Consider the following 15,931-nt stretch of genomic DNA (forward strand, 5'->3'; position numbering starts at 1 on the left):
GGCCTGGGTAGGAAGGGGGTAAAAGTGCCCTGTAGGCAAGTGGTTAAGTCACTGGTCACACCACTGCGATTTAAAATCATGCAATTTCAGCAGAAATTTCTGAAGAATTTATTGCTACTTGTGAAGATTTTAAATGATTTCTTGCAATTTGCAGTGCGATTTCCTATATATGTGAATGCGCAACAAAACTGCAGAAAAAGTAATGCAAGAACTACTTTAGAAATTGCGCTGCAGCAAATCACAAATGTTAAAGCAGAATTCCACTCAAAAGTGGAAGCTTCCCTTGTTTGCCTCCTCCCCCACCATTTAGCACCTTTTTTTGGGGGGCAGGGGGGGGGGGGGGGGACAGGTATCCGCTCCCACTTCCGGCTCTGTTTGCCGCGACAAAGTGAGCAGGAAGTTCGGCCACCTCCTCCCTCCGTCTCCTGGGAACTTTCACAGGTCCCAGAAGACTGCCGAACCAATTAGGATGTGCAGCGCGACTCACGAATGTGCAGTGGGCACCAAGCTGTGAAGCCGCAAGCTATTGCAGCCTGGTACCCACAGCTGAGATGCCGGCGCTGTGGAGGAGAAAAGGAATGGTGCGGGTGAGCACATCGCTGGATCATGGGACAGGTGTGTGTTTTATTAAAAGTCAGCAGCTACAGTTTTTGTAGCTGCTGACTTTTAGTCCTCATGCACACTAGACGTTTTGATAACGCTGGTAATGTTAGCTGTGTAAAGTCACATTAAAAATGAGAGTTCTTTTTTTTCGCGTTTTTGCATTAGCATTTAGCTGTGTTTTCCCATGTTTGCATTTTTTAGGCTCCAATAAAGTCCAAAAATGCCAGTTTGCTGTGTTTTAACATGTTTTTACAGCTAAAAACCTATAGAAACCCACTAGTCCTGCGTTTTTTTTCCAGCCAAAAACGTTGATTACAGTCTGTGTGTGCATGGATACATAGGAGAACATGCTGGGGGGGGGGGGGGGGGTTTACTGGCTGTAGAAAAAAACCCATCAAAAGCCAAAAAAAGAGCAGCTATAAAAACGTCAAGTGTGCATGAGAACTTACTAAACTGGCAGGAACGCCGCTTTAAGACACGGACATTCACTACATGCAATTTCAATTCCCAAATCGCACCAATGTGACTGGGCGCTAAAGGCTTAAAAAAAAAAGCCTTGACGTGTGCGTTTTTAGGTGCTCCCATTCAGGTGTATGGGGCCATAAGTGCCCAGCCCTGTGTGAAAAGTAATTTAGCTGTAGAAGTACAGGCCATTAGTGAAATCAATTAGTGGATTCTGAGGGTTATGAGGCTTGCAGCTAAAAAAGCAGTCAGGTGTAAATGGAGCCTCCAGCAAAACTTCCCTGGTATTTACCACAAATGGAAAGCCTTCATTCGTCTGGAGACATGTAACACTTGGAATGAAGGCCAGCCCTGCGCTTGGCAATTGTTCGCTATTAGTAAACCTCATTCTACTAATCGTCTTCCTGAACACACTCCCCGCCTGTGTTTGCACACCTGCCCCGGGGGTCAGTCGCAGTTGCTCAATTGTGTGCCTCACACCCTGGAGCTGGGACATGAGACCAGGCAAGGCGAGAAGTCTGCGGGCGGCGGGAAGGTGGCGCGAATCCCCACGGGAGCCGCGGCATGAACTGGTGGGAGGAGATGCCTGGGCCAGCGAGGTGTGGCCCGCTATTCCCCCGGCGCAAGAGGTGAAGGTGCTGGGAGCCCCGCCCCTTCCATGTGTGCCCGAACCTGAGCTGTCTCACTCTTTCATTACTGAGCACGCTGGATATTATGTACGTCTAGTATAGGAGCCCCGCACCGAACGCCACCATGACCGAGGAGTTGTTCTGTAAAGTGGTCTCCGTTATCATCAAATGCCGGGACTGTGAGGAGAGGTAAAGAGCCCGCCGAGAACTGCACACCTGTCTCCTAGAACTAATACACTGCCGCCTTACTGCTATTACCTCCTATTATTAAACTTCTACTATACCTATTGCTGGGAAACCAATACACCGGGAATACCCGTCTGTAGGACAGAGGGAGATGGTGTGTTGTAACCCGTAGCAACTGCATCCCTATAGCATTGTGTGCTCCAAACTGCTGGAAGCTGGTTTCCATAAGTCACTGCTGCTGGAAGTTGGTTGCCATAGGTTACTACTGCTGGAAGCTGGTTGTCGCAGGTTGCAGCTGCTGGAAGCTGGTTGCCATAGGTTACTACTGCTGGAAGCTGGTTGCCATAGGTTACTACTGCTGGAAGCTGGTTACCGCAGGTTACGGCTGCTGGAAGCTGATTGTCGCAGGTTACTACTGTTGAAAGCTGGTTACCGCAGGTTTCGGCTGCTGGAAGCTGATTGTCGCAGGTTTCAGCTGCTGGAAGCTGGTTGTCGCAGGTTTCGGCTGCTGGAAGCTGATTGTCGCAGGTTACTACTGTTGAAAGCTGGTTACCGCAGGTTTTGGCTGCTGGAAGCTGATTGTCGCAGGTTTCGGCTGCTGGAAGCTGGTTTCCATAAGTCACTGCTGCTGGAAGCTGGTTGTCGCAGGTTGCAGCTGCTGGAAGCTGGTTGCCATAGGTTACTACTGCTGGAAGCTGGTTACGGCTGCTGGAAGCTGGTTTCCATAAGTCACTGCTGCTGGAAGCTGGTTGCCATAGGTTACTACTGCTGGAAGCTGGTTGTCGCAGGTTGCAGCTGCTGGTTGCCATAGGTTACTACTGCTGGAAGCTGGTTGTCGCAGGTTGCAGCTGCTGGAAGCTGGTTACCGCAGGTTACGGCTGCTGGAAGCTGATTTCGCAGGTTACTACTGTTGGAAGCTGGTTACCGCAGGTTACGGCTGCTGGAAGCTGATTGTCGCAGGTTACTACTGTTGGAAGCTGGTTACCGCAGGTTACGGCTGCTGGAAGCTGGTTACCGCAGGTTGCGGCTGCTGGAAGCTGGTTGCCGCAGGTTGCGGCTGCTGGAAGCTGGTTGCCGCAGGTTGCGGCTGCTGGAAGCTGGTTGCCGCAGGTTGCGGCTGCTGGAAGCTGGTTGTACAGTGCAATTTGCAAAAGTAGCGTTTACACATTCCAGTGCGTTTTGCAGTCCTTTCAAATGACCATGTACATTCCAGTGTGAACTGACCCTGAGACCTGAAATTTTCAAGCGTTCCTTTGAGGTTGAGGGAGGCTGCTCTATACAAATCAGTTGTACACTCTCCTCTATGGTGGCCATGCATGGTTTAGTTTTTATTTATTTGATTGATGTACAATTTGATCAAACACGTCAAATCCACAAACAATCAAATAGCCATATCAATTTACACTGCGTTTTGATTAAATTTAGTCAACTGGCCATGGTGGAATAATATAGATCTTTTTACATCCATCGGCAGCACTGAAATACTTTGTTCATGAATACAATTGTATTTTAATCTGATTCTGAGATTACACGGTGGAAAAAGAGATGCAATCAGTAGTTTATATACGAGGATTCTTCAGAAAATTGCCGCTCCTTTTTTAAACACTTTTATATTTATCAAAGTGCAGAAACTCTTTGAAGACCCCTTGTAAATTTTGTATTTTAACTCTAAATCCAAATCCACTTCCCTGTGTGGTGTATCGATCATATATAGGTGGTCAAGTGTATTGTAGATCGACTATTCCTTTTGAAAGAGATCAACTGGAAAATAAATCGGTCATTTATCAAAGTGTGTATGACCACCATTAGATTTAGCATCTGAGTAATATGAGAACAAATCTGGTCTGTGGCCAAAATATATAATCATGTATTCATTCCCATGTTGTATTATTTCTAGCCTACTTCTGTTAGGCTAGAAATACTTTTGTGGTTGTGGGAAAGAATGCAAATTGAATGCCTTTCCTCACCCACAGGCAAAAATGCCCTGCTCTTTAGAAGATGCCTGGGAGTGCCATTAGAGAAGCACATTCAAAGCTCTCGTTCTGCATTCTTGTGACCCGTATCACACAGCCTGCCTTCTGAACTACAGAGGTGCTAAGAGGAGGGGTTTAAGGAGGTGGAGTCAGTAAAGGAACCTCTGCTTGCAAGCACCAAAGTACCATGGGATATGTAGTCCTTTGGCCCCATTTACATCTGCTTATTCTGCAGAAATGCATGTAAACATGTCACAAATGTGTGTTGTACTTTTGTAAATAATCATTATTAACACCTCAAACTCAGTCAACAGATGTGCAGTAAAAAATCCAAGCAAAGCTCATCACACAAAAAGGCATGGTAACTTTTGGCAAGTTTGTTGCATATAGGGTAGCCTATTCAAGTGAATGGGCTGCCTTATTATGCATGACGTGTAGAAACATGTAAAAAAGGGCAAAAAAAAAAATAACTAAAAAAAGGTGGAATGCATGTTCTGCTAGTGTGAATGGGACCTTACAAATTGAAAGTTAACAGAGGAGCAGGGGGAGGATTCCCCCGCCCACCCAGATGGGATGGGGGAATTGAGGCTTTTATTTTCCTTCAACCTGCTGTTTGGAAAAAAAAAAAGTTTTTTTTAATATATGGGCTGCCTTAGGCTACGTTCACACTAGCGTTGTGTGCAGGCGGTAGAGAGGCATTTGGGAAGCGTTTTTACCGCTTCCCAAATGCCTCGAACAATTCTGCACATTGCAGCACATGGTGCTGTTCTAATGGGAGCGTCGTGGCAAAGCGGACGCCTCTGATCGAGTCAGGAGGCGTTGAAGCCTCCTATTCTAGTCTATGGTGCCGCTCTGCAAACGCCCGGCCGGCGTTTGCGACGCGGTTGCGGGGCGTTTTGTGGAGCGGTAACACCATTTATACTTCATTATAGGCATTTGAGGAGCGTTTTTAATGCTCAGCAAACGCCTAGCAACCGCCACTAAACCGCGCATGCGGCGTTTGCGGATCCTTAAAAAACGCTCCGCAAACGTCAGACCAACGCTTGCCAAACGCTATAGGGGCGTTTGGCAAGCGTTGGTAAAACAGTCAAGTGTCAAGGAGCCCTTATTGTCAATAATTGTTGCTCATATTACTATTACAATACTGATGTTCTAAAATGTAAGTTTATGTTGTGACTCTATATCTCATTTAAAGTGACACTCATCGATATTTTTATTCTAAAACAATCCATTTCACATCCACTACATGATGCATGCTGCTATAAATTACATTTACAATAGATTTTAGTTTTCTGCATGCTGGATTTTTTTTTTTTTTAAACTAAATGCAATTCAAGAAACTTCTAAGAATGTAATTGTTAAAGTGTGAGTACTCACTTGCCCTCCAGAGGATTTACCCCCCTTCCTGACCAGGCCTTTTTTTTGCGATAGGTCGCTGCATTACTTTAATTTCAATAATTTTTATTGAATGTTTTCAAGAAAATTTTTTAACAGAGATAAACATTTGGTTCAGTTTAGAATGCATGCATACAATACAGCTTTATTAGACAGTTACCCCACCTTTTAGCTGGGGTCAGAGCTATAGTTGCGGCATAAGCATCAGAGGTATGCTTGGGGTGGACTGAACCGTGGGGAGGTGTAGTAGGTATTGAGGGGGATTAAACAGGGGGGAGAGTAATAGGGGGGCAAATGGAGGGGGGGAGGATAGGTTGTGTGAGGATGGGGGAAAGGTACCAGTCTGACGTGGATAGTTTGTGCAATTGTTTGTACAGTATCGGGGTTTTACGGAGCAGTTAGGGTTTTGTAACCAGTTAGACCATAGAGAATTAAACTTATGTTGAGTGGAATTATTAGTGGCCAGTCTTTTTTCCATTTCACATTGGAAGTTAAGATCTGAGATTAGCAATTAAAGGAAGGGGCTGTGGTGGTATTCCAGAGTCGGGTTATGTTTAGTTTTGCTGCAAAAAGAATGTGGACCGTGATGGTACGGGAGGTATGTGGGAATTTGTTCTGATATGTAGGAGCGCATGTGCCGCATTGGGGTTTATCATTTTTTTGGAGATTTCAGCTATTAGTTGGAATACACTATTCCAAAAGGATTTAATAGATTTGCAAGACCAAAGTATGTGAAGAGTGGAACCTACGTCCCCGCATTGTCTCCAACAGGAAGGGGAGTGTTTTGGCTAGAAAATGCCAAGTCTGGCAGGGGTTAGGTACCATTGATGAAGTATTTTCAAATAAGATTCCCAGTGTGAGCTGCAGTGAGAGGATTTGTAAGTGTAATTAAATGCGGTAGTCCATGAGTGGGTTGGGATGGTTTCTGCTAGGGTTTTTTCCCAGTTGGATAAAGAGGTAGATTTTAAGGTAAATTGTAGGTCTGTTAAATATTTGTAGAAGGTGGAGATGCCTTTACTTGGGTAATGCGGTTTGGAGCAATAAGTGTAGGCCATAGCCGGGATTGTTATGGTTTGGGATATGTTGTTCGTTCGGATGCAGTGAATGATTCGTAGGTAGGTGAAATATTCAACGGCCGGGAGGCTAAATTTGGCGTGCAGGTATTGGAATGAGTGTAGGATGTTATTTTTGTAAAGGTCTGCTATGTGATGTATGTTTCGTTTTTCCCACTGGGTTAAATCTAACGAGGGCGTAATGGAGTGTAGTATGTTGAGTGGGGTATGGAGTTGTTTGGAGTCTGCGTAATCTGTGGATAAAAGATCTTTCCAAGCTTGAAGAGTGGCTTGGATGCATGGGTGTTTCAAGTAATATGTGGTTTGTGAGAATATTGTGGTTAAGAGTAGATGTTGTGATTTAAGTGGAAGGAAGGGTGAGGTTTCCAGTATGGACCAGGATTTTTCTCTGGGTGCCACCAAAAATAAATTTGGTCCATGAGAGTGGCATTATAGTAAAATTTGAGGTGTGGTAGACTAACGCCTCCTTTGGAGGGTGGTCTGATTAGAAGATTGGTGGTACATCAAGGTTTTTTTGGAATTCCATAAGAATCTTCACAGAGCGGTCATCCCGGAGCTCACCGCGCATGCGCCCCACGCTGCATTACTTTAACTGACAATTGCACAGTCATGCAATACTGCACCCAAATGAAATTTGCATCCTTTTTCCCCACAAATAGAGCTTTCTTTCGGTGGTGTTTGATCACCTCTGTGGTTTTTATTTTTTGCGCTAGAAACAAACAAAGGACAGATTCTAATTTTGAAAGAATTTTTTTGCTGACTTTTTTGCTATAAAATATATCCAATAAAAAAAAATGAATTGGTTTACTTAAAAGTTATAGTGTCTACAAATGGCGGTGTGCTGTGCAGAGAAATGCAAAGAAGCATGTCCTTGCTGTCAGGAGAGAGACCTGTGTTGTTTACACACAGGTCTCTCCTCTGTCAGCTTTCCCAATGATCACTGAGTGGCTGCGGGGAATCGCCGGCCGGGACCCAGTGATTTACACCTCTAGCCGCCAAAGGAGGCGTGTGTGCCCCCTTCCTGGAAATGCAAGTCACGTATATATACATGAATTTGTGCAGCCCTGCTGCCCTGTAGCAGTACTTTTATTATAGGGAGGCGGACAAGCGGCTAAAGACAACATTTTTTTCATTTTGGATATAAGGGAGGGTTATAAACCCTCTCAGATTATTTTTATTATTTGTGTCTGGATCCCATTGGGGAGATTTCTCTTCACTTCCTTTCCAATAGCCAAAACAGGAAATCCCCCCCCCTTCCAAAGTGAGGGCGTTCTGGGGTTTCTCCAGCTGGGTCCTCCTGTTGAAGCGTGGCTCATTTGTTTGAATGGGTTGTGTTTGGTGACAGTAATGCCTGTTGAACGTGACCTGCAGCATCATTTTTTCCACAGACTGCATTGGGGTGTACTAAAATGACCTGTGGCCGTGTTAACTTGTGGTTGGGGGGGGAGGGGAGGTAAAACCCATGGCTTACCTGTCTTTTGTTGCCAAACTTCAGCTATTTGTATAATTAAAGCCTTAAGGGTCAGTTTACTTCTATGTGCCAGTATAGTGTCTAAGCCCAGGTTGGCCTTGGCTCCTACACTATATTGGCCCTGTCACAGCTGCTTCCCCCTCTCAGCCCCCTTGCTCTGTTCCTGCTCTCTCTGCCGTCTCTCATCTGTGCCCCTCTCACCTTCTGCAGAGATGAAAGGCATTCCTAAGACAGGCTGCAGCCACGCCAGCTCCGGCCCGTCCCGGTTGACTAGGGGACGTCCGACATCAGTTTAAGAAGCTGATTCCCGGCACTCCCAGGGAATTCACCACTGTGTAGCCACTGAAAGGAGCCCGAGATGCGGCAGGGACCTTTGTGGCCAGGCTCTGCAGAGACCCAAGCCTGCCTAGGACCCCCGCCCCCCTCCCCCCTCAGAGTAGGGGAAGACTGCCCGATAGCCACCAGAGATCCGTGAGTACATGCTCTCTCCCTGCTTCACTTGAACTGTTCCTGTGCTGACTCCACACCACCCCCCTGTTGGATTATAATTGCTACAGAGACTCTTCCTTGGCTCTCAGTGTTAGACTTTAAGTGTGTTGGTCCCTCCTTGTCGCCCTTTACTGGCATATTCAACCTCCCTGCGAACTCCCCTATTCAGTGACTGTCATCTGTTTGCCTCAATAAAGCTTTGTGTGTTTGCCATCTACTGTGTGTTCTGTCCTGTCTACCCTCCGTCACAGGCCCCTTGCCACCACTCTCCTCTTACCCATTTCCCCCCCCCCCTCCCCCCGATATTGACCTCCCCAAGCCAGATTGGAGTAGGCAGCCTGATTTCAGTAATGCCTTGTACACACAATAAGAATGTTGGGACAAATGATAATTTTTTTTTTTTTGCATGCTAGTCTCCATATTGAAAATATAAAGGGTACTACGGAAATTCTCGTACGAAAGAAAAACATTTTGAAAGTGATGTACTGTATGGTATTGTTTTTACGGACAACTACTGTACTGATTAAAATTGTATGATCTGGTATCCTTTGAGAAACATTTTCAGACTTGTCCCTTCAGATATTGTCACATGAATTGTTGTGATTGGCTCTTGAAAACCCTGTACTAACGATCAGAATTATCTGACGATCGGTCCTCGTACAAAAATTTCCGTACGATTTTCTTCTCATTAGTGTTAGTACTTATGTCTACTTACACAGCCCTACCTCCAGGATCTTGTTTGTTTTAAAAGGATACAGCATGATAACATTGTTCCATTGTGTTTGTTTACGTTCTCTTGAATTTATTACAATTTATAGTTGCGTAGTATGCAGCTTTTCAATTCCCAACATCAGCTGTGATCTATTCCATTGAGTCCATTATCAACACATGAATTTGGAAGGAGCACCACGGGTAATTTTTGTTTAAATCTATGCCTTGTGGTAATTCTGCTATTTATGTTGCTGCTGTGCATTGCCATTTCTTCTTCATGGCACCCCAATGCATGTGCAATGCAGCACAGCACAATGCACATACTACTGAGCAGTGTGGCGCACTGTTAGAAAAAAACTGTACAGGCAGTCCTCAAGTTATGGACATTCAATTTACGAATGACTTGTACTTATGAATGGAGGGAGAAACTAGAAATGAGAGGAAATCTACACTTAAAAAAAAAAGGGCCCGGGGTCAGTAGGGGGCCCCATGAGATGCCCCTGGTACCTTTTTTTTCATAGGCTTTTTTGAGTTTGGGCAAGGACACAGGGGCCCCATGAGTTGTCAGTCCACCCCTGATTACATAGACTGTGCATAGATGTGAACCTAGCCTAAAAAGCTGCCTAGGCAACAAAACAAAAGTGTTAATTGGAATGGTATGACCAAATATAATGTGGACTGATGTGTGAAAGTATTGAAGCCAGAGAATTGAGATGACAGCCAGAGAACTAGCATTTGCAGCTTAGTGGTGACAGCTTTTTTGGCTGACTTTTATGGGCTTCTACTGTGCAGACATAGTCAGGGAGAGGGAATGTGTTGTATTAGATGTCAACGAAGACAGGAGGTTGCGAGCATTGGATCTTGGTGAGGGGGCTAATACAAGTGTGCTTTGATTAAAGTGTACTTATCCTGTACTTATAATGTATGTATGTTTCTTTAGTTTTGGATTGGGGGAAGGGGGGGGATTAGAGTAGTGAGTTTAGAACCCCTATCTTGTTTTTATCCCTACTATTGGAAATGCTCTCTGTTAATGGAAGACTGAGGATTAAGCAATCAGTGGTCTTTGATCACTCAGTTCTTGTTGTAGAGGTGGCAGGGGACAGATGCAGCATCAGATCAATGCTACATCCACCTAAGTACCAGGCCTGGATAGCTTGTCCATTTATGGGAAGATGGATTTAAAGCTGAGCTCTAAACAAAAGGGGAAGTTATGCTTTAAAGGATATGTTGATCTTTCGTAACATGGTACACCCATACTTGGGGTGTAACATGTTACATTCAGACCACATCACTCATTCAGTCATCTGTGAATGAGAGACAAGTCCCAACAGCTTTAGCGGTTGTCAGCTTGTAGTCCTCAATGAACTATCGCGGCGCTGTGCAACACCGTAGTAGTTCATTAATTCTTCCTGTCAGAATATCTGCTCACTCGTACATCCCGTATGGCAAGCAGGTATTCTGACAGGTCTGCAGGAGACCTTCATGGCATCAGTGATCTGCTGATTACTGGTGTAATGCTTTCCGTGCCCCTGCAGACAAAAATAATGAATGCACATTATTTTTTTACTAAAAGTTGAGCTTATCCTTTAAGGGTTCCTCCTCCTCAGGGTGGATAAAAATCAATGATTTTTTAAAAAAAATGCTTTTTGAGGAAAATATATTACCATCCAAAGGTTATTCCATCATGAAATAAAGATTAGTTTTTTAATTATGTAGAATAAGGCTGTATATGTTTAATTTTTTTGGTAAATAAATTCCATTAATCCATTCACAATGTCATGCTCTTCCAGAAGTTTTTGTAAGATTATTGGGCAGTTTCTCTCCCTACAAGATATTATCACAGATGCTTGGTTTACTTTTGCAGTTCTCAAAACTGAATTTGACTCAGCGGAGATCACATGCCTCTTCACAGCAAAAATGTTATAACATGAACAGAGTTAAGAAAAAGACCTTAATCCTAACTTCTACAAACCTATGAATACAGAATCAACCCCTTCAGTGCTAAGTTTCAAGAAGTTCAGTGAATAGAATAGAAACAATATTTTTCTGATTGTTTGGAGTGGAATAGATCTGCACAAGAAGCAAGTGAAACTAAGTGTGAGGAGGAAGGGGCTGACAGTCTAAGTTTCTTAAAATATATATTATTTTTTTAGCTAAATTAGTTAACAAACATGGATGTTTGTTTAAGCAGATAACATATGCTGGAATGTTGTTGTTTCAGTTGAATAAATCTATTTAAATTGTTATTATTAAGGGAATGATTATTTTTCTCCTTCCAAAGTACAACAGAAAAGTTGTCCAAATATGAATGATTAACCTATTAAACTGGGGATAAAAAAACTAATATGAAAAGTTGTTGTTCTAAAAATCTTCATCTACTTGCATATTAAAGTTATACCAGCAAGAATTAGTCTTTATGTAGAAAACTAGGATTTAAATCAAGCCTTACTGACTAGTGATTTAAATCGTGATTTAAATCAGTTTGATTGAAATCAAATCCACCCTGCTCCTCCTCATGGCACTTTTTTTGGGGAGGGGAAGCAGGTACTTGATTTTGACAGGTACCCACGCCAACTGCCTAGGCGATCGGAAGTGGAAGTTCTCCTCCCCCCTCCCTCCCTGTAGTCTTTTGGGTCATGTGACAGGTCCCAGAAGGCTGTGGGTCCATTCATAATGCGCAGCAGCAGTGGGCACACTGGAAATGCCGGGGAAAGAAGATGAAGGGACAGCTTGAGTGAGCACACTGCTGGATCCTGGGAGAGGTGAGTGTCTGTTTATTAAAAGTCAACAGCTACAGTTTTTGACAAAAATGGCTGTAGTTTCACTTTAAAGTAATCCAAGAGCCTTCCATCTAAGCACATGATTTCAGACAGTTCTGTACTTGTCATTAGGCTGCTTTCACACATGGGCGCTTTGAATTGTGAGCAGAATTGCCACAATTCTGCCTGTGATTTCAAAACGCTCTGCTAAAGTGACAAATTTTGGAACGGCATGTTCAGGTGCCATTCATTTTAAAGGTACCTGAAAACATGGCATAGTTCTGCCACGTTTCAGGAACTTTTTTTGGGTGACCTGCTTTGCGTGATGCGGATTGCAGTGCGATGTGTCAAGGCAGATCTGCACCGCATTTTCAGGTGCCTTTTAAATTGAATGGCAAACACGTGGTTCCACTATTTGTCATTCTAGAAGAGCGTTTTGAAATGATAGGCAAAATTGCAGCGATGATGCCTACAATTTAAAGTGCCCATGTGTGAATGCAGCTTCATTTGGTTAACATTCAGAAGCTGTTTGTAAACTCACACTTCTTATGATGTTTGCCAAATTACACATCAAAATGCAAAGTTCTGCAGTTTAGTACATGGGGGATGGTGGTCCACTACATAGTGGTCCATTGCAATCTTTGCAAATTTAAGGTTTTTTTTTTTTTTTTTTTAAGAAAAATCTAGGGTCTATTAGACTCTAGATATCTCCTCTGCCCTTACATCATCTGATCGCACCAAGATCAGTGTGATCAAATGTTTTCCCAATTTAGAAATGGCGATGTTTGTCTTGCAAAACTGAAGTGATGATGAAATGCTCGTAGCTTCCGATTTTTTTTTTTTTTTTTTTTTTTTTTTTTTTAATATAGAGATGATTGCCACCATTCCGGTCTCCAATCAGCTCTATGGTCAGCTGGCAGAAACGCTGGCTGCAATCTCGGGTTCACTCGATTGGCACGGGACTGCCCGAAAACGCAGTGGAAGAGAGGGGGGCATCTTCTCCTCCTGCTGCTTGTAAAAGCAATCCTGCAGCTAATTATCCACTAGGATTGCTTTTGCATTAAAGGCGATCGCTGGCTGAAAAAAATGATACCAGCATGATATATGCTATGTTCTTTTGTTTTTTTTATACAGCCTTTGGGCTGAATGGGGAAAAAAAGTGAAGAAATCTCTGCCAGAAAAAGTGTGTGGCATGCCCACCATTAGAATATACCGCCCAGCATCCACCCACTTCTAAAGGTTCGTTTTTGTTTGTGTGTTTTGTTTTTTTGTCATTTAGCGCAGGCTGAACAGAAAAAAAAAGAATCTAACAGATTCCTCTATTTACATCGATCGATGTGAATGAAGAAATCTCTGCCAAAAAGATGGATGAAAAATTTCATCCAGCAGCTCTGCACACACTTGTGTATATTCTGACAGCAAGACCCTGTTGCTGTCAGAATAAACAGATCAGTGCTACAGCTGAATGGCATTCCTGCAAAGAAAACGGCAATGAATAACAGCAAATCAGCAACAGTAAAACCGTAACTTGACATTTTGACATTTTTTTGGTTTTTAAAATTTACTTTTTGTGTTTTTTTTTTTTTTTTTTAACACTAACCAGATTTTAGGGTCTCTCCAAAATGCGATAGCCAGTTTCCTGACTACCTAACCTCTTTTGAGACCTTGTGCAAATATGTCCCTGAACTGTGCCATGCTATACCCTATACTAATAGTCCACTAGTGTATGGTAGCGACGGAAGCAGTCCTTGAGGCAGAGACCAGGTTGCCCATGACAAGAGGGACACAAAAAAGCGGGTGTCATGCCTAATTCAGTGTCTGCTACAGACACCATTTTTTTGGGGTGTCCTTTGGGTTGGGGTACTAGGAATTGCATCAGACAAATGCCTCTCATGCAGCCGGCTAACTGCATCTGGGTTGGGGGTTCGGGCCATAGCACCTTCTGGATACAAAAGTGCCATGATGATCTTTTCCTGGAATTTTAGGAAGGATCCACTACTTCTAGTTGCTTTTGTAAAGCACAAAAGCGGTCTATAGAGCCAATTGAAATAGACACCTTTTTGTACCAACATCTGGATTTTCGGAATCTAAGTACAGCTTCATCATCTGGTCATTGATGTCCACCACTTCCATGGTAAGGTTAGTCGTGGACATCAGCTGCCATGGAAATTTGGATGGTTGTATCTGTGTGAATGGAAGACAGGATGAATACATCCTGTTTGTCCTTCCACTTAACTGCGAGCAATTCCTCATTTCTCAAGCAGGCTTTTCCCCCTTCCTAAGACTGGCATTTGCAAGCTGTTGGGGGAAGCCCCGGTGATTAGGTCGCATGGTGCTACATTTGCCTATTCCAAGTTTGTACAAATGTCTAAATAGTGGCACGCTTGAATAAAAATTGTCACTGTATAAGTGGTACCCCATATGGAAAAAGGATTATACCAAGTCCCAAGCTATCTTGCCACTGCTCCCAATGTAGTCTGGGCATCCAGGGGGCCCCACAATCTTTTCCCTTGTAAATCTGAAACCTATGTATAGCCTGTTAGCCTCTCACAGGTCTTCTTGACCCTATATCTGGCACGCTTGCTGGGGAGAAATTGAATGCAAGGCGGCCAGAAAAACTGAGGGACGTCAACACAATGATTTGCTGGGGAGTATAGACATCTGCAAATTTTTGGTTAGAGTGATTTGCAAGGTGCTGAATTTTGTGGAACCGGTCAAATTCAGGGTCACCCCAAGGATGACAGTGCGTTGTTGTTCAAATACATAAAACACATTATACTCTCATATCTATGCCTGGCCATGGCAGCAGAGAATACGGGCATATGTTGAATCGAGTCTGTGGACCAATACAACTGCAATTCATTTTTTTTAGTAATGACTATGCTGAGGGTTAGGCTCACAAAAACTTTAAATTCGGAAACTATAAAAAGTTTTCATGCAAATGGTCTGGCAAGGTTTGAATTTGGGTTGGCAGCGATAAACTGTTGTGCATATAAATTGTTTGATCCACAATCAATGCATACAGTTCTTCCGTGAAAAAACACTCCAAAAAGTCAAGGGGAGTAGTTAAATTTTGCTGTTTCCACCTGAATTCTGTGTTGGGCAGGGAATGAGGGAAGTACGGGTGCTTCAGAATTTGTGGGCTGCCAATCAGGATTTGCAAGCACATCCGTAAGGACACTAGGGGATCTATGGGCCTGTGTGCAAATTCTTGGTGGCTGCGGGACACTACTTGTGCTAACCACTGCACCAGCTTGTACTTATGGGACTTACCACGTCACTAAGTGATACTGCAGTGCTGGTATGTATAAGACCAGGATGTACTTGGCCCGCTGGTGCTCGCCAGTTTACCAAAAGGTAGAACGGCACTAGTACTGTCACTCCTCGACTACATATGAGAATCATCATGGAATTGTAACATCTGAGCAACCTGGGAACCGAGTCAGGTACGCCTGTCCTTAGCAGGGACCTCTTTTCCCTCGTCTGAGCTATCTGTTTGGGTGCCTCTGCTTTCTACAGGTTTGTATTATGAGGCAGATTCTGTCAGTGAGGTTTCCCCTTCACTCTCATCTGACATGTTCAGAATCCTGTAGGCCTCTTCACTAGAGTAACTTTTGTTGGATATTCTGGCTGCTAAATTTTATAGGTAACTAGTGCGAATCATGGAAAAAAAGAGCACCTGGCTATCAGTAACTGCTTGAATCACTACAAATAAATTTACTTCAAGTGCTAGCAGAGATCAGGCCTGATTCTGCGAACACTGCGGTTTTATGTGCAGTGTATCAAGTGACCGTGACCTACTGACACTTACTTGGGGGAGAAGGGTGGTTTAAGCATAGGGGCTAAATGCAGGTGCTGGGGCTGATCCTGCTAATGCTGCATTTTTGGGGACAGTATACTAATGGGAACGCTAGTATAGTGCTGATCTGATCAACGATATTGATCCATTCAGCCACTATACTAGCAATGAAGGTTTGTGTATGTGAGCGTGTTCCTGGCAATAAAGAGGTTAAATGTGCTGAATGGTGTAGTGGCAATGTGACGTTATCTGGGAGGGACGCTGACACAAACTGATGCTAACGCTATCTGAAGTCACCAGTGCCACTAATACTGTGATCAGTAGAACAAAATCTGTACACTGTACTAATAACACTGGTAACAGGGCAGTGAAGGGGTTAAT

The 15,931-nt window shown here is 43.7% G+C and overlaps 1 protein-coding gene across 1 annotated transcript in view; it reads left to right on the forward strand.

The window, feature by feature from the left end:
* The first annotated feature begins 1,475 nt into the window (after positions 1 to 1,475).
* The window catches only part of LOC149436044 (spindle assembly abnormal protein 6 homolog), a 136,542-nt gene continuing 122,086 nt past the window's right edge, over positions 1,476 to 15,931 (forward strand). The window contains exon 1 of the mRNA XM_089662093.1: positions 1,476 to 1,883. Within this exon, the coding sequence (XP_089518219.1) occupies positions 1,819 to 1,883 (65 nt within the window). The 5' untranslated portion in view covers positions 1,476 to 1,818. The remainder of the gene's footprint in view (positions 1,884 to 15,931) is intronic.

The sequence above is a fragment of the Staurois parvus genome, unplaced genomic scaffold (genome assembly GCF_062004578.1).
Source record: "Staurois parvus isolate SC_StPar_1 unplaced genomic scaffold, SC_StPar_1.0 ptg001432l, whole genome shotgun sequence".
Taxonomy (NCBI): Eukaryota; Metazoa; Chordata; class Amphibia; order Anura; family Ranidae; genus Staurois; species Staurois parvus.